Source organism: Coptis chinensis, chromosome 9 (genome assembly GCF_015680905.1).
Source record: "Coptis chinensis isolate HL-2020 chromosome 9, ASM1568090v1, whole genome shotgun sequence".
In the NCBI taxonomy this organism is placed as follows: domain Eukaryota; kingdom Viridiplantae; phylum Streptophyta; class Magnoliopsida; order Ranunculales; family Ranunculaceae; genus Coptis; species Coptis chinensis.
This window is the reverse complement of record NC_141464.1, coordinates 39130766-39150459: the sequence shown is the minus strand read 5'-3', so window position 1 is coordinate 39150459 and position 19694 is coordinate 39130766. Positions and strand designations below refer to the sequence as shown.

Here is a 19694-nt window from a genome sequence, read left to right as displayed (position 1 = left end):
CTATGCCATCACTTTTCTCAGCATGTGATGTAATAATTATCACAATTTTTTTTTGAACATCACTTATTTTAGAAGCTGATGTAGTAGAGTTGTACAACATCATTTTAATAAGTGATGTCATGATAGTGATGTAGTAACACTTTTTTACTTCACTCGTCGTGTCACTTTTAAAGTGATATAATATCTATGCATTCAATATCACTTTAAAAGTGTTGTCACTCACTATGTCACTTATAAAGTGATGTAATATCTATGTATTCAACATCACTATAAAAGTGACTTTGCCAAGTTTTCGAAATCACTTATAATGTGACTTCCTAGAAGTGTTATTATTAATATACCACATCTTAATTAATTTAATTAGTTAGAAAAAAGACCACAAAAAAAAATTAGGTTAAATAGAAATAAATAGGCGAGCGCTTGGTTTGCAAGACTAGCCGCCCTTAAACAAAAATAGAAAATAAAAAACCTCTCAACTCTTTTCTTGCACCAAATATAGCCCAACCAAAAACAAACCAAGGAAATTGGTTATCCTTCATCCGTCTTTTATTTCAATCCAACCTCCAACTTCAAACCGACTGATCAGGCCTTCTCTTGGAAGCCTTCTTCCTTCAATTAAGCACTAAGATCTCACCACCAAGGTTGTTTCAATCAAGCACTAACTCACTAAGCTCTCACATATCTTTACCAAAGCACTAATAAGCAATTTGATGAAAACCATCACAAAGGTTGTTTCAAATGGAAGCAAAGCAATTCTGGTTGATAATAATTTAATGACGAAAGCAAAGAGAGTAAGCCTTCATGGGAGCTATGAGACATTGGGCTGGCTGGTCGTAGGTTCTGATTTGCAAATCTGCAAATGAGTGTTCTTCGCTTTTCCTGTTTGATTTTTGTCTCTGAGCTTGATAATGTCTAGTAGTTGCACTCAATGGTAGCAAGGGACCACTGCGGCAGTTAGACTGTTAGTTGGATCTGAGAGAACTGTAACTCATGAGCATGCCTTGCTTGCATACTTTAGGAGTGAAGCAGATGATCTGCTGCTGTAACACAATATTTACTTCACCTTTTTTATGTATTTCCTTTTGTTCATATCACTTTGGACCGGAATTTCGAATATATAAAAGGAGTGCATTATTCTCGTTATCTGCATCATTTACATAATACTTTATTTAATGTTTTCATTCAGCGGAAGGCACACGGAAGCAATTGGCTGCTCAAGATAGCTCACGTACTGCACCTAATGGTAACAACCAGTGATTTGTCTCTTTTATTAGATTTCATTATTTTTTAATCTTCTAGATGTTACTGGGTGTATGGTTTCTTATTAAAGCAACTAGATTCATTGTGAGCACTCGCAACATCATGTATGATATCTTACATCTTTATTTGTGACAAATTTTTTTAAAATTTTGTTTTATGAGTACATTTTTCCAATTTTCCATGATGCAAACTTCTCAACTCCCTGTTCTATTTAAGAAAATGATGCACTAGAATATATATCTGTATCTTTTCCGTTTGTATATGAATTTTAATTGAAGTTTCTTACTGTTAGTACATAAAAGGTAGTATTTGCTTTACATGTCAATGAAAAAGGTGTATAAATGGTAATTCAAGTGAGCTTGTGTTTTTTGTTTGTAAACCACACATATCTCTTTCTTTTTAAATGGTCTTCATCTTGCCATGTTTCCACTTTCACCATTTGTCACCCTTTATGCAGGATCTGGATGCATTTTCTGCTGCTATCATTATAACTATTGCTTTCTCTTTCATCCTTGCGTCATTTGTAGTTTCCGTAATTAAGGTAATAAAATTGTTTTTTAGAAATTATGAAGTTTATTAGTTCATCTATGTTTATCTTATTTTGATGAAGTAGTTAGTTATGATTTGAACTCCCTGGTCCAAATATACCAACCAAGAGGACCTTGAACCTACTAGTTTCTCTACATTCATCACTTTTCATAACTTTTTAAGTATAAATCATCAATAAGGAATCTCTACTGGGGTTTGATACTATGTTCTCTACTTTGTTACATAAGACACTCCATTTCTGCAATTTTTCTGGAACGAGCAAATAAATATAAAAAAGTACACAACCCCAGTATCAGTTCAACTTCTTATTGTATTATATACAAATTGAAGAAGTTAATATGAGCTGCATAACGAAGTAAAATTACATCCATTTGATCCTATTCATGCAAGCTTTTGTGTCTTTTTGTTGTGGACATTATGTATAGATCAATTATGAATTGTTTATTGTTTCTAAAAATTTCTCTTCTGATGATCTAATCTTTGCTGAAGTTTCACTAGAGCCTCTTTAGTAAATGAGTTCATAAGCTTGTACATGTATTTGTACGGGACCGAAAGGCACTACATGAGTTGTTGTTCGCTATTAGTTTTATTTGTTACTCTTACACTATGACTTAGCAGTAAGGAAATAATCAACATATGCATATTATCATTTTGTAGGAACGTGAAGTAAAAGCAAAGCATCAACAACTTATCAGTGGGGTACGTTTATGGTTTATGAGTATTTATTTTGAGTGTGTGTAATTGGTATATTGTTGTTAACTAAAATGGTACCTTTTTATAGGTATATGTATTGTCATATTGGACTTCCACATACATCTGGGACTTCATCAGCTTCTTATTTCCTTCATTTCTAGCAATTATTCTCTTTTACATTTTTGGTATGTTAGAAGACTAGACTATTATGACAGATTTACAATATTTTTTTTGCTTGTGCATTGTTGTGCAACCAATTTAATTCACTTTTACCTTTGTAGGCCTCCATCAGTTTGTAGGAAGAGAGTCTCTACTGCCAATGTTTTCCTTGTTTATGGTCTATGGATTAGCAATCGCAGCATCAACATTTTGCCTCACTTTCTTCTTTTTGGAACATTCCTCGGCACAGGTTTTAGTCCTCTTTGTTTTTAGAATATGCCACCTCACACTTTGAATCTATAAAAATCCTGTTCCTTTTTCTGCAGAATGGGTCTTGTTAGTTCATTTCTTTACTGGACTCATTCTTATGGTGATATCATTTATTATGTGGCTGTGATAGGTTATTGTTTTCAATTGATTGCATCAAGCCGGGTTATGATAGGTTCTTGGTTGGGTGATTGTGGTTCTGTTTGGCTCATTTCGGTACTGCATATTAGATTTTGTTGGTATATCTTGGCTCGTTACAATTTTTTGTATATAGTGTAATATTTGTAATTGGAGATGATATTTGTGCGATGAATGTGATTTTAAGATACATTTCATATTTATTTGATGATAAATGACCAGGAAAATGGTATTATATTAGGATGATATTGGCAATTTTGTTTTTATTATTTTTTTTATTAGTTTTTTGATAAATAAGACATCACTTTTAAAGTGATTTATAGAATTATTTCACATCATTTTACAAGTAATTTGGAATCTGAATGAAACGTAACTTCCTAAGTGATGTTAATCGGCCTTATTGATTTCACTTAAAAAGTGATGTTAAACGTTATAACATCACTTGTACACATCAATTAAAAAGTGATGCAAAGTTATAATGTCACTTGTGGACATCAATTAAAAAGTGTTGTGAAGTAACATCACTTGTGGACATCCTTTAAAAAGTGATGTGGAAAACCCTGACTTTTCACTTCGCCATCATTCACATCACTTTCAAAAGTGATGTCTTATACTTTTGACATCACTTTTTAAGTGATGGGAAATGCCATTTATGTTTGTTGTGATTGGCCATCATAGGCTCGCCCCTCACAACATATAAGGGTTGGGCCGAGCCGACCCTCAAATCATACGGGTTTTATGGTTTGAGGGCCGACTCGTTTACACCCCTAGTGGCATGTATTAAATATGATGGCGAAAAATTTGAACTATCTACTATTCAAAGGAACAAATTCAGACCAGTAGTCAGCTCTGACATCTTCTAGAAAACTTGTCATAACTTATGAGTCTCAGCTCGGTTTCGCAGAAGGTCTTTTGCATTGCAAGGCCCAAAATATTGCCAAGATTTTCGAAATATCACCAATATATCTTATTTTTTGGGATACACGAGATGGAAATATTCGATATATCTCCACCGAATATTGAATCTTTTTTTTTGTCGATATATATCGCAATTTCTGATATGTCGATATATATCGACCGATATACACGATATAAATTGTTGACTTTGACCAATTTTGATTGATTTTTATTAATATATCAACGATATTTCTGATATAATCGATGATATTTCTGATATATCGACATACAAAAATAAAACTTTGACCGATTAACAAAAGGATATACATCTACCAATATATCGATATGTCCGATATATCTCGGTTTTTGGGTACACGATATATTGCTTGAATTCGATATTTTTGTCCTTGCATTTGAAACTATATTTTTTGGTCTTTCTGTAGGTGTATGCCTTGCATTAAGTTCTAGTATGTGCAGATTCAGTTTTGACTAAGAACAGGGGAAATCTGCATCACTTTAATGTTTGTCTTTTCGTACGCCAGTATGTATTTCATTATAAATATCTCTAAGATTTATAATGGAATATATAGTATTTGAAGTATTTTCTTCATAAGGTCGTGAGTTACCAAAAAAAAGTGTTTTTTTTGTTGTTCAACTCTTATCCTTTGCTAGAATATCTATGTGGAAGAACAAAGATCTTAACAGAGCTGGAAGAGTGCAATTGGTGAAATCAGTCCTATCTTCTTTTCAAACCTACTGGGCTCAAATTTTTGTTCTTCCTAAGAATATGATAGAAAAGGTGGCAAAGTTATGTAATAGGTTTATATGGGCAGGGCCAAACATGGAAAAGAAGATGCATCATGCGAGTAGTGTGACCCTTAGACTAGATAAAGAACACGGAGGGATTGGCCTTGTTGACCCTAGAGTTTGGAATAAAGCAGCATACTGTGGTCTGGTTTTTAAACTTGCATAGAAATCAAATTGTCTATGGGTCAAATGGTCATGGCAACATCACATAAAGCAAAAACATTTTTGGACCATGAAAGCCCCGAGGGACTATTCATGGGTGTGGAGAGGCATAATGAAACACAGAGAGATATCATGGAAGTTCATTAAATATTGTATTGCAAATGGTAATGGTACCAGCTTCTGGCATGACCCATGGTGTTCAGGCCCACTTATTCTCAATAGTCAAGCCAGAGCTCTACTATCACATCACATGCAGTCCAAGAAGATGCAAAGGTGTCAGTAGTGATAGCTGATGGTGGTTGGTCAAGGATAATCACTGATCTACAAGAGTGCGAGGTAAAGGAATGGATTATTAACACGGAGATTAATGCCTACATCACAGAGGACCAGGTTACATGGACACCTAACAGCTAAGGAGAATTCTCTACATCATTAGCATACTCTGTCCTAAAGAATGTGAGGAGTAAAGTAAAATGGTTTAAGATAGTATCGGGGTAAGAGTCATACACAAAGAGGAAAGATGGGTTAAATGGGAAAAGCCAGAGGTGGGTACAGTGGTTCTTAACACTGATGGGTCGGTGCAAGAGGGGTGGCAAGCTATGGAGGAGTCTTGAGGGATAGCTATGGGGAAGTGATAATGGCGTACAGTGGAAGTTCTAAGAGGTTGTCTGTGATCTATCAGGAGCTTCTCGCGGTTTTAAAAGGGCTAGAAGGTGCGGTACAACTGAACATTAAACAACTTCAAGTGCAATCAGACTCTATGCGGGGGGTCCAGATATTAACCAAAAAGGGGAAGCCACCGTGGTACTGTAGGAACCTGGTAGCACAAATTCAAGTTGTGAGTTTGAAGTTTGATCAATTATCCTTTGTCCATGTCTTCCGGGAGGGTAACCAAGTAGCTGATTACCTATCGAAATTGAACAGAGAAGAGTGTAATGGTTTTTTGCTCTTTGTTCCCCCTATGGATCAAAAAATGGATGTATTGATCATGAGGTATAAGGAAGGAAAGTTGTTTTGAGAACCTGAAATAAATAACGTTTGGGGTTTCTAAACCCTTAGTTATTTCAAAAAAAAAAAAAAAACTTTTATTCTTTGGTGGATTTCTGTAGGGTCGCGAGTTCTCGGTCCTATTTTGTGTTTGTGTTCTTGTATTCATTTTTTTTTCTATTTTCAACGGTGTCAAAATATTTGAGCGAGATTTCAAATGATGTTTGTAAATTTTCATTAGTTCATTATTTTTGGATTTATTGTGAAATTATTGTGTTACCACTTACCACTAGCAATTTCATGAAATTGTGTCCATCAGACATGGAAAATTTGTTGTTATTAGCAATTTGCCACAGTTGTCTTTAGATATATATTATAGCTATACCCTCTTTGCTCTATTTATCAAGGCTTCACTGAGTCTCTAACTATTACAAAACATTAATTCTAATTACGAGAAAGTACGGCAAATTAGCGGTTTTCCTCAAGAAAGAAAAAATAATGAAAAATCAGACTCTTCCCTAAACACAATCATTCAGTCACTTTTTTCTAACCTCAAAATCTAACCTTGGACTTTTTTTTGTTTTCTCCACTCTCTTCCGTCACTCAATGCGACTTAATCCATGAAATCAGCAAGCAAAAGAAGAAGAAAAAAAACATATATCAATCTGAACTGATCGATACAAGGTGAAGATTCCTTCTACTACTATACTTCTCAGGTAATTCTTTTCATAATCTTTTTCTCTTTATAATTGATCAATATTGTCAATATTAATTTCTCCATATGTTTAGCCACATAATCGTTTCCATCGTCACTGATAATTAGGACTATTTGTGTTCAGTCAAAATAATAAAGATCGGCCCTTTCTCTTATGCAATTTTTCCAAATTGAAATGGAACAAAATATTGGTTGTGCATTGAACCACAAAATATTTGTCGTGCTTTGAACAACAAGAAGAGTCTTGAAGAGAATGCTTATTTAGCTCTTGAACCACAAAATATTTGTTGTGCTTTGAACAACAAGAAGAGTCTCGAAGAGGATGCTTATTTAGCTCTTGATTAACGTAGGGTAGATATATAACATGCATAACCACTTAACAATCCCTACTGTTTGTACAAGAAGTTTGGTCAATTATGACTTTGATGTTACATTTTCAAGTCTTCTATATACCAGTTGTGAAATAATGTGACAACCACCTTAAGTGTAGCTAATCCTTAATATGAGCATCTCTCTACCTAAGTAGCTAAAAGAGGAAGTTTCGATTATCATGGATGTACAAATGCACCATTAACTTCATATTTTTCAAATTATACCCTCCTTGATAATATATTTGTTTAAGGATTGGCTCTACTGATCTGTTACATTGAAGGGTGTTGTGAAAGAAACATCCAAGACAGCTAAAGCTCTTCTTTTATTTTATTATTTAAAAGAATTTGCTTTAAAACTGCTTATAATCAAATTTGCAATTTGTTTTTGTGGTAGTGTAGTGGATCTTAGCTAAGGAGAGTGAAGACATTGGTAATTGCTTTGATTTCAATGAAAGATACTCGGGACTGTGAGCAACAAATGCTCCCTGAAAAATAGTTGCTTCTTAGGCATCTCTTCCTCTGTCAGAGTTATTTCAGTTCAATTAGTTTATCGTATGCTTTCCAATGTCCATCTTAATTTTTAAGTATCCCCTTCACAATGTACGCTCACCTAATTCACTACTTAAATTATACGTGAACAGATGGATAAGCCAATTTTACGATCTAGACACATTGATAGATTTGTAGATTATTTTTCTATATTTGTTTGTGAAAATGCTCTTTAGTTTGGTGACTACATTTGGGTATATTAGGGATGGAATTTTTTTGTCAAAGCTACACAACAATGGGTTTTAGTAGCATGTTTAGCAGAAATCAAATCACGTACCTTAAATGTACTTTATAAGTACTTTAATTTTATTTGTAGAAGATAATTTTTGCTGGACTTATTAGTTCCTTTTTAAAAGTATAATCCATGTAATTTGTAGTAGAATTGCGAATATGAAATAAAATTATTATGCCTGCAGTCTAACTTGATGTTACCAGCTTTAAGTTTTACTTGGTCTATCTTGCACGTTATGCTTATATATATCTCGAACTAGATCTTCAGGTCCTATCCTTTAATATGACATGGTGGTTCAAATCCACAAGGTCCCATCCTTTAATGTGACTTATTGCTTTCTTCTCATAAGCTACTGCATGAGTTTCTTTTCAATCCTATGAGTGGTGATGCTTTGAGCATCATAATTGCTTATAAAATAGACATCGAACTAACCAAAATGAATAATTGACTGGAAATAAAAAATTAGATGCAAATGCATGGAACTAACTTCAAAAAATAATTAGCGATAAATCAAAAATTGGATGCAAAATGCATCAATCTAACCTCAAAGAACAATTAACATGATATCAAAAACAGAATGCAAATGCACTGAACATACCTCATAGAACAATTAACAGGAAATCAGAAAATGGATGCAACTACATTGCACTGACCTCAAAGAACAACTAACAGAAAATCAGAAACTGGAACAAATGCATGCAACTAGCCTCAAAGAATATTTAACTTGAAATCGAAAACTGGATGCAAATGCAAGGAACTAACTTCAAAAAATAATAAACGATAAATTAGAAATTGGATGCAAAATGCATCGAACTAACCTCAAAAAATAATTAACGGGAAATCAGATACTAAAAGCAAATGCATTGGAACTAACCTCAAATAGCAACTAACGGGATATCGGAAACTGGATGCAAATGTAATGAACTAGCCTCAAAGAACAATTAAAGGGTAATCGGAAATTGTATGCAACTATATTAAACTGACCTCAAAGAATAATTAATGGGAAATCGGAAACTGGGTGCAAATGCATGGAACTGACCTCAAAGAATAATTAACGAATAATCGAAAACTACTGGATGCAAATGAACTGAACTAACCTCAAAGAACAATTAACGGGATATCGAAAACGAGATGCAAATGCATTAAACAAACTTCAAAGAACAATTAATGGAAAATTGGAAACTAGATGCAACGTCATTGAACTGACCTCAAAGAATCATTAACAGAAAATTGGAAAATGGATGCAATTGCATACTGACTTCAAAGAATAACTAATGAAAAATCAGAAATTGGATGCAAATGCATCCAACTAATCTAAAACATCCAACTAATCTAAAAAAAATAATTAACGGAAAATAAAAAACTGGATGCAAATATATCGAACTAACCTCAAAAAATAATTAATGGGAAATTGGAAACTGGATGCAAATTAACCAAACTAACCTCAAAGAAAAACTAACGGGATATCGGAAACTGGACGCAAATGCATAGAATTAACCTCAAAGAATAAAAGTCCTATTACTAACAACCCTTTTTGTGTTAGGCAGACCCCGCCTAGCTTGGCCCAATTTTTGGGTTTGTACTTGCGTTGGGAACAACCCCTACCAAAGAATGAGAAACATAGAAAGGTAGTTACCTTCGCCTCCTACCCTTCATCTACTTCAGTTTTTGTTGAGAGATTCTGTTGTTCTACGTCAAACCATGATGGTTACTTCATTTTCAGTTGTCAATCCATCATTAACATTGAGTAAGTACCCAAAACCTCAATCTCAAGATGACTTTCCATCAAATCTAAGAATGCCGACCATAAAATTTCCATTCAAAAACATCTCTTTCTCAATCCCATCTCACTCCCTGACAACACTTATGTATGCTACTTCCAACCCATCATTTTCCCCTTCCACAGAAACTACCACCCCCCCTTTCATGGTGTATGCTACGTTTTAGGCAATAACATCGACACTGACCAAATCATCCCTGGGGAATATCTCACTCTAGTCCCTTCGAAACCAGACGAATATAAAAAACTTGGATCATATGCCTTAATTGGTCTTCCAGAGACATACCAAACTCGCTTCATTGAACATTGGTATATCCTAAGTTGTTGGCCACATTACATCTTAGTCAAAGTGCATGTTTTCATAAGCTAGAAAGTTGCATTCGCTGAACACAACATTGAAAGCAATTCAGGGCTAAATCTGTATCAATAATATTTGTTTCATTACATGTCCCTTATCTCTGTTGTGCATTCTCTTTTAACCCCTTAGGATGAGGAATTCTGTTGCACGGAGGGTACTATAAAAAACAGGGCATTGTTTGCATGTTTCATCCTACCTTATTTTGTGTCCCAGGTCTTTTATGTACGATTTAATATTTTCTCTTTCTCTTGTTTCACTTTTTGATATTGTTTTCACTTCTTAATCTAGTGTATTGAACGAGGTACTTCCTTTGCATTCACTAAATTTGGGAAGAATCCAGATCCAATTTGATGAGCCACAAGTTAGCTTGAACAGTCACAGTTACAATCAATAGTTAAAATTAGCTCAAATTTAATATATTTTAGAAATTCACTGAAATTCACAAAATATTGTAAGGGGACCACACATCTTCCACCATACTTGGTTATATATGTTTGTATAAAATGAATCATGAAACGGAGCTTTCACTATCTCATAGGTTCGCCATACTTATTGGCTTTTTCTTCACATTCATCGACAGACATTGAATTGGAGAAATTAACTAAAGTTTTAGGTTCATAAAGACAGTTGGTGGACATATTTATATGCACATTGGTTTGTTTTTTTGGGTATATAAGATGATTTGGAGTAAGGATACACAATGTCTTGTAGAAAGTTTATTTGCAAAAGCAATTCTCATATATCTTGTATTATTTTGTTATTTATTTTTTCCATGGATCATTTTGTTCAACTGCTTAGTGAGCTATAAATCCAAAAGAGAAATACATTGGACATTACAAGCTACCATTTTTTTTAGGAAAATATACATAAATAAAAAGTTGTGAATGGATATTGCATTGTGTCAAAATTGGATGCAAATGCATAGAACTAACCTCAAAGAACAAGTAACGGAAATTGAAAATTTGATGCAACTGCATTGAACTAACCTCAAATAACAATTAGCTAGAAATAGGAAATTGGATGCAACTACACTGAACTAACCTCAAATAACAATTAGCTAGAAATAGGAAATTTGATGCAACTACACTGAACTAACCTCAAATAACAATTAGCTAGAAATAGGAAATTGGATGCAACTACACTGAACTAACCTCAAAGAATAATTACGACCTTAAAGAATAATTAATGCAAAATCAAACACATGATACAAATACATGGAACTAACCTCAAAGGATAATTATACACTAAACTAACCTCAATGAACAATTAACGAGATATCGAAAACTAGATATAAATGCATGGAACTAACCTCAAAGAATAATTAACCAAAAATCAGAAACGGGATGCAAATGCATCGAACTAACCTCAAAGAATAATTACCTGAAAATTGGAAATTGGATGCAACGGTTTGAAACTAACCTGAATAATTAACGGGAAATTGAAAACTGGATGCAAATGTATGGAACTAACCTCAAAGAATAATTAAGGGGAAATCAGAAACTGGATGGAAATGCATGGAACTAGTCTCAAAGGATAATTATGCACTGAACTATCCTCAAATAACAATTAATGGGATATCGGAAACTGGATGCAAATGTTTTGAACTAACCTCAAAGAACAATTAACGGGGAAATCAGAAACTAGATGCAAATGTTTTAAACTAACCTCAAAGAATAATTAACTTGGAAATCAGAAACTGGATGCAACTGCATTAAACTGACCTCAAAGAATAATTAACGAGAGATCGGAAACTGGATGCAACTACATTGAACTGACCTCAAAGAATAATTACAGGAAAATGAAAACTATATGCAACTGCATTCAATTGACATATGCAACTACATTAAACTAACTTTAAAGAATAAGTAACCAGAAATCGGAAACTAGATGCAACTGTGTTGAACTAACATCAAAGAATAATTAACGGGATATCAGAAACTGGATCCAAAGTTATTGAACTAACGTCAAAGAATAATTAATGAGAAATCTGCTGGAAATTGGAATTCAACTGCATTTAACTAACCTCTAAGTATAATTAACGGGAGATCAGAAACTTATGGAAATGGGTGGCTGGGCATTTCTCCTTTAGTTGCAACTTTCAGAATATGCAAGAGGCAGTGGATCTAGGAAAGTGATGTAGTTCTTATGTTAAGCTCCTTTGGTTGTCCACAGTAGTTGGAGGAATGGTTACTTTATGGCAGCATAGGAACCTAATTGTTTTTTAGGACAAGAAGAACAAATTTAGGTGGTGTCAGAAGCAAATCATAAATTCAGTGCAACAATCCAGTTTTTTTGAAAAGTACGATGAAGAACTCTACTCGAGACCTTGTAGTGATTAAAAACTGGAATGTTCCTTGTAAGCCCAATAATGCTCTGTTGATCAAAGAATGCAAATAGTGCCTCCCCCCACCTGGTTATATGAAAGCAAATTATGACAGAGCTGCAAAAGGCAACCTTTAGAGATAACAGAGGAGACTTCTGATTAGTCATATGGAAAAAAAATTGGTGTGAATACCAATTATTTGGCTGAAGTGCTTGCAATTTTGGAAGCTTTGGAAGTAGCCTTGGAGAGCGAATGGGTAAATATCTTAATAAAGTCTGATTCTTCGGCTGGGATTAAAGCTTTTGGGTTTGGTAAGTTGCCTTGGTGGCTAACATAAAGGAGGGAGAACATTAAGGAAAAAGTAGTTAATTGTATCTTCACCACCACATGGAGAGAAGCCAATTTCTTAACTGATCTTGCAACAAACAAAGCTACTACAATGCCATCTACCCAAACCTAGGAAGGCTAGCTTGGATATTCAAATGGGAATCTCCTCACTTAGCATATTTTCGGTTTGTGAACTAGAGGTAGTGCACATGATTGGTGATAAATGTAAAAACTATAGTTTTACCTACTCTTAACTAGTTATGCTATGAATAAGCGAAACTAAATGATGTTTACACTATATGATCAAAGTTCTACTCTAGTTATCGTTCAATATGTGGAGTAAAGAATTCGTTCCACTCCTAGCTCGTTTAGATATAACATTTCCTAGTTTAATTAATTCTAACAAAACAATGAGAGTAACGAAATGAAAAGATACTAATGTGGTGATTGAATACTAATAGAAATGATGTAATTTAAACTACGACAAATCAATACTACAATGTGAATATAGGAAGGAATTAGGGAGATTTGATTCCACCTTGAATTCAACTTAATAAACTAGCATAGATTTGCTGTAATCCTAATCTTTATGTTTTCACATAAAGATTGGATCTTTCTAATCCCTAATTATTCATGGCAATCTCTACTAACTAATAATTAGTATGTGAGGCAATTTAAACTCATTCTCATGGTGAATTAACTACCATCTTCGAGTGGTATATATTATTACAACTACTTTTACACTAACACAATCAAGTTTTCATCAAAGCTTCCTCAAACCCCTCTAATAGAGGTTTTAGCTTTGATTCATCCAACTATCATTAATAAATGAATAAGAAGAAGACATCCTTAAAGAAATGTAAAATTACTTTATTAATCTAATGAAAAAGAGTCTAATGATTCAAAACTGAATTAAAACTACGTACTGACTAATTAATTAAATCTAATCTATATTATGAATCTCATCTCGTAGTTTTCTAGAATTTGGCCTTAGTCCTCTTTATATAGAAGAGGCTAGATCTACAAATTCGTGCATGGGCTTTGGAGCCATGTTTTAGGCTATAAAATCGAGCCCAAAACTTGATTACTTCAATCTAAAAAAGGTTTCTCTATTGGAAATTACTGTAACAGCCTTTTCATTCACTTCTCCTCCTCTGATTGGACCATGGCTTAGACCATTAGAAAGCCCTTTCTGAGACGGTCGTTTTGACATATGGTAGGCCCAATTTCGAGGTCTGACTCCAAAGATACAGCCTTTGGAAGTTCTGCTGACTTTTATGCGCTATTTCTGTCCGCATTGACTTTGACTTCTCAGCTTTGACCGGGCTTTAAAAAGGCTTCTTCTCCATGAATCTTGGTCTTTAATCATAGAATTTCATAGCAACCAATCTTTGCTCCTTTATCTTACAAAAGGGACACATTTCTGCACATAATTGACTCCAATGCCTGAAATAAATAAAAGCACGTAAACAGCACTAACTCTTATTTATTATTCACATAATTAGTCTAAAAGCAATATTATTAAGGGGTTAAAACTACAGTTTTGGGCTCTTATCAAACCACCCCCAAACAACATTTTCCTTGTCCTCAAGCAAATATGAGAAATTAAAATAAGTTACCAAAAATAGAGTTCTAACTAATTTTATTTCGCCGAGTGCGATTGCATTGACCATATGCAACAAGGCCTTAAACCACTAGGAATTCCCTAGTGGACGAGTTATACCCTAGTGAGAGTTTTCCAGTGAAGGTACTCACAAACTTCATCTATACTACAACGACTAAGAAATAAAACTATTGTTTCCTTACTTATTCTCAGATATATATCCATCTCCCTAGCAATGAATATAGAATAATCAAGTCGAAACCTAGGCTAATATGTGCATAATAATCAATCATCTATGAATAAACATATATATAATGAACTATGCTATGAAATACAATAACAGGTCTGTTTCTGAAAATTTGGAATAGCATCCTTAAGTAGGTCCTCACATAAATGTCAAGACAAAAACCACTCTGATTTTTCCACTCAAGTTTCGCTCACTCCAATGTGCAGTGAGCACACTTTACCTTACAATCTCAATGACACACAAGGAAGCCGAAGTCAATCAAACACATCTGTCACTTACTATCACACTAACTTATTCCTAGTTGAGCTAGAGGTCTTTATTAGGTGTTGCGGGGATTAGGAGATGGTTTAAGAAGGAAGGAAATGGATATTCAAAAAGAACAAGTCTAAGATAATAGAGTCTTCATATTATGTAACTAGAGAAAATCTTGTTCTTTACTTTGCTTCTACACTTTGTTTCCATTCTTAGCCATTTTTTTTTTCTTTTGGCTTTTGACACTTTTGATTCTGTTTTTGGAGTTCTAACTTTTTTTTTTCTTATTTTATTTTAATTTTTTTTTCTTTGGATGGAATCTTTCTTTTCTTATTTGATGCAACTAACAAATTCTTGGTTTCACAGGTATGTCTCTTTTCTATTCTTCATTTCATCTATATTCTCAGACTCATTCAGAAATGGGTAGGCTGATTTTTATTTTTATTTGTTTTGTATAAAAGGGTAAAGGATGTGCGGTTTATGAAAGGCTAAAGAAAGGCTCAGAGGGGCGATTAGCAGAAATAATTTCTTATAGATTTGAATTTTTGGCTATATCGATCCAAAAAGGGCCTAAATTCTCGCTTAGGATATGGTATAGTGATCAAGCAAGTGGCATGTGATTTCTCTATTCGGAATATACTTCTCCCTTGTGTCATTTCTCAAATATTTCACTCATATAAAGTTTTAGGCTATATTCTCACAGGATTTGTAGAATAAGTACACTAGCCTAGATTTCATAAACTTACTGTCAATACAAACATAGATGCTCATGTAATATATTTATAATAAGATGCAAAGATTATTACCTACATATTAATCTAAGTTTCTAAAAACTATTCTAATGCAAAAGTTAACGTGAAACTTCTAGATTATTATCATCATAGACAAAGAAACAATACCAGTATTCCTAAGTGTATAACATAAACCTTTTATTTATATTTTTATTTTTTTGAATTTTTTACTAGAAAACAAGTGCATATTATACATATCTATATCTTAACAGGTACCTTAAATTATGCGTGTTTCTATGCCACCCCCAAACAAAAGCATGCTTTGTACGAAGGGTAGGAAAAATACCATGGTCCTCTATACGGAAAATTTCCCTTGGTCCTCTATACGGAAAATTCTGGCCCCATAAGTCTCATCCAAAAACTTATAGTTGTAGGCAGAGAAATTATCAGCTAAATAGCCCCATGAGTCTTGAATCTCAGCAGGCATAGGAAGCTCAACAGCAAAAGCCAACAAGAACTTGGTTATGTCCATTGTTTCGTCATCAATGGTGATAGAGAACATGTGTTCTCCATCCATCCGATAAAAGAATTTACAATGTTCATTAAAATACGCTGTAAGTGTAGGAGAATAAATTTCATCAGAACTTACCATTAGAGATTGCCACCATACTTGTACGATCACTTCACGAAACCAAGATCCGTACATGTCGCTCGAGAACAAATCTTCGAAAGACTGCTTTGGTATGAGTGTAGGAGACTTCATATCAAACAACACACTCTAGAGCTGCTGGAAACAACCTCGGAAGAACCCACAAATAAAAATCAGAAATGGAAGTGCTGCAAAGGCCATGGCGCGGGGCGCGCTCGAGAATTGACTGCGAAGGGCGCGGGGCACGCTCTTGTCTTTCTCGACTTCCAGGCACTTTAGCGTGGGGCGCGCTTGGAATTTTCCTATGAAGGGCGTGGGGCGCGCTCTTGTCTTACTCGACTTCCAGGCACTTTAACGCAGGGCGCGCTTGGAATTTGCCTATGAAGGGCGCGGGGCGCGCTCCGTGTACTTTGAGTGCTCTGACTTGAAAAGTGAAAAAGAAAAGTGAGAGATAACAATGAGAGGTGCAAGGTGAGGGGTGTGGTGTGGAGTGTAGAGTGAACCTAGGATTTATAGACGTTTAGTTTCTTAATCTAGTTCGACAAGTTGCCCAGATTGTTAATGCAACTTGATGGAAACAAAATATTTCTAAAACCAAAACAGAAATAGACCAGATTTATTATTCCAAATAACACACCTAATAGCTTAATGGTTTGAATTTAAAATAGCAACTTTCCAATTACATTCCTTAAAATTTTCACCACTCCCACACTAGCTAATCCTAGCTACACCAAAATAGTAACATTCTCACATAGTCATATTCTTACCAACTTGCAACAAATACTTCCAAAACGGTGGATAGAGTAAATAAAACAATGTTGAACCATTAATGCCACCCCCAAACAAATCGGGAAGGTGGGATTAATGAAAAACAATAGCATGCTTGGACAAAAATTTCATTAAACTTAAAATTATACTAATAACCAAATATTCGACAACAATTATGTAATTCAAAATGAACCACTTAACTAAACAACTAAAAATAAAACTTTTACTAAAAATAGGGAAAATTTCCTAAACACAAAACAACTAAACTACAAGCCATGAGATGAGGATGGTTCTGAGTCATCAGTCCTGCATTGACGACGCTCATGCCTCTCAGACTTGTCAGAAGTAGAACTCTGATAGGGTGGCAAGCATCATAGAACTTCCACTTGGAACTTCCGCTGACTCTCTAGATATGCGTTCAAGGATTCCTTGCGCTCCTTATCATGCTGGACTAGGGTCTCCATGGTAGTCTGGAGCTCCCTATTACTCGCACTGAGCTCCTCAAAATTTTGATGGATGTTCACCTGCCTAGTCTGCAGATCCACACAAATGGTATTAAGAGAACGCAGGCCACGACGAAGCAATGCCATGCGTTCTACATTAGAAGCCTTTTCCAAGGCATCGGCCTCAAAACATGTCGTATCTCCCTCATCATCATCTGAATCAACAACCCTATCCTCAGGCAATTGCCACGTCTTCTGAATACATTCTGAATAAATTTTTGCATTTGAATGCAATTTCAACATAATCCGATCAGTTTTCGAAACAACACCAAATAACAGCATGAGCTTAGTAATGAATACAGGGTAGGGTGCAAAATGGTTTCCACCCCTTTAATTATATTCAACACAAAGTCGAGGATGCAAAATTCATACCTCTTCTCTTGCAATACCCACAGAACGTGCAGACTGTTCAAAATGATATCACTGAGTTTCGAGGTGCCAATGATGTTCTTACTAACCCACTGAGCTACAGCCAGCTGGTTGGTTCTCAGAGACGACTGTCGAACACAATGCGATCTAGCATTGTACTCTCCTTCCAAAATAGTCTCTCTCATTAATGCCTCTATTCCACCCACTGCAATTCCTGTACTGTGACTACAAGGTTGTGTCTTGGCTCAACGTCCATAATCCTAGACAACATACCCGTACAAACTTCTCTCCTCATCCCATTCACCTTCATAAAAATGTCATTACCCACAATTCCCTCTTCTTGTAAAAATTCAAAACCAAATCCGGATGGTAAAAATCATTCTCCGTATACCAAAACTTCTGCCATCTCCTACGCCTCATCTCATCACCATAAAGGGGGGAAAATTGGTCGAAGGTGAAAAATTGTTCGGGAAGAATTTTGCGATTTTTAGCAGCCATGAGGTTTTTGAATTCGAAAATGAGGTTAGGGTAAGGTGGGGGAGAGGTAATAAAACAAGGAATCGAAATGTGGTTTGAGTAAAGTGGGCGCACATTTTTATTTTTATTTTTGGTTCGTTTCACTCGAACTGATGGACGTGTGAACTTGAAGAAGATGAACGTGAAGGATTTTTGGGTGTTTTCAAACAAATTTGAAAAATGCCCATTCTGTCTTTATGAGTGCAAACTTAAAACTAAAATTTTCGATTCATTAACGGTCCGATTTTGGCGAATGAGCTATTAAAATGATCAGCAAAGATAGTACAATCCAATGATCCATAAAAAAACTCAAATCTAACCATGGTTAACATAAAAAAATGGAAAACACTTCAAAGTGCGTGCATAACATAAGTTATGTGATCAATTGAAATCTAAATTTATAGATATAGTTAACCCGATTCAAAATATGACTAAACAACATAAACAACAAGAACAAAAAGTTGAGAAATCAAAAAAGGAAAGACCAAACACCCCACCCCCAAACAAATTTTAGATAACATAGTTTAGAAAATTTGTCTAAAAACGTGGGTCTTTTAAAGTCAGATTTCCGAGACTTGCTAGATTACTATTTTTATGGTTTTAATATTTTTTTACTTTTTATGAATATGGATTAATATAAGGGAAAACAATAAAGCACTAAAGACATAATTCATACTATAGAGAAACATGATTCAAAAATTGAGAAAACATGCAAGAGTGGAAAACATGAATTATGTTAAACGTGGACTTATGATCTGGTACTTATAGCCACACACTCTAGAGGGAGGGCTCGGTTACCTGAATGGTGCACTCACCAATATATGGAAATGAAAGGAAATACACCAACAACAAAGGTCAGTCATCATAGACAAGGTCCTGTAAAAGGACATCCTCCACATTAGGAGACATTAACTTGTGAAAATGTTTTAACCATTACCCATTGACTTGAAATATCCTGTTTTCCTTAGGATTTACCAAGGTGATTGCCCCATAAGGGGTGACTTCAGTAACCATAAAAGGACCAGACCAACGGGTTTTTAATTTCCCTAGGAAAATATGCAAACGGGAGTTGTAAAGCAAGACCTTTTGACCAACTACAAACTCTTTACGCAAAATTTGTTTATCATGAACACGTTTCATGTTAGCTTTATAATCCTTTATGAGATCATAATAATTGATACGGATTTCTTGAAGCTCGTTTAATTGCAATTTGCACTTGACACCCGCCTCATCAAAATTGAAGTGAAGGCTTTCTATAGCCCACATAGCACGGTGCTCCAATTCAATGGGCAAGTGATAAAGTTTTCCAAATACAAGTCTAAAGGGAGACATACCTATAGGAGTTTTAAAAGCAGTCCTATACGCCTATAAGGCATCAGTTAGACGCTTAGACCAATCTTTCCTATCAGGATTTACTGTTGTTTCTAATATTTTTTTAATTTCCCTATTCGAGACTTCTACTTGGCCACTAGTTTGTGGATG

The 19694-nt window shown here is 34.7% G+C and overlaps 1 protein-coding gene and 1 long non-coding RNA gene across 2 annotated transcripts; both read left to right on the top strand.

Annotated features, from left to right (window-relative positions):
• Positions 1 to 1573: 1573 nt before the first annotated feature.
• On the top strand, positions 1574 to 2688 carry LOC147475924 (uncharacterized). The gene is made up of 3 exons (XR_015207676.1): positions 1574 to 1801; positions 2467 to 2508; positions 2591 to 2688. It is a non-coding gene; the product is annotated as an uncharacterized LOC147475924 (long non-coding RNA).
• A 2881-nt stretch (positions 2689 to 5569) lies between these two features.
• On the top strand, positions 5570 to 5950 carry LOC147475923 (uncharacterized). Its single transcript, XM_086585577.1, has one exon. It carries the CDS (start codon positions 5570 to 5572, stop codon positions 5948 to 5950), a length of 381 nt encoding a protein of 126 aa, XP_086441703.1.
• The last annotated feature ends 13744 nt before the right edge of the window (positions 5951 to 19694 follow it).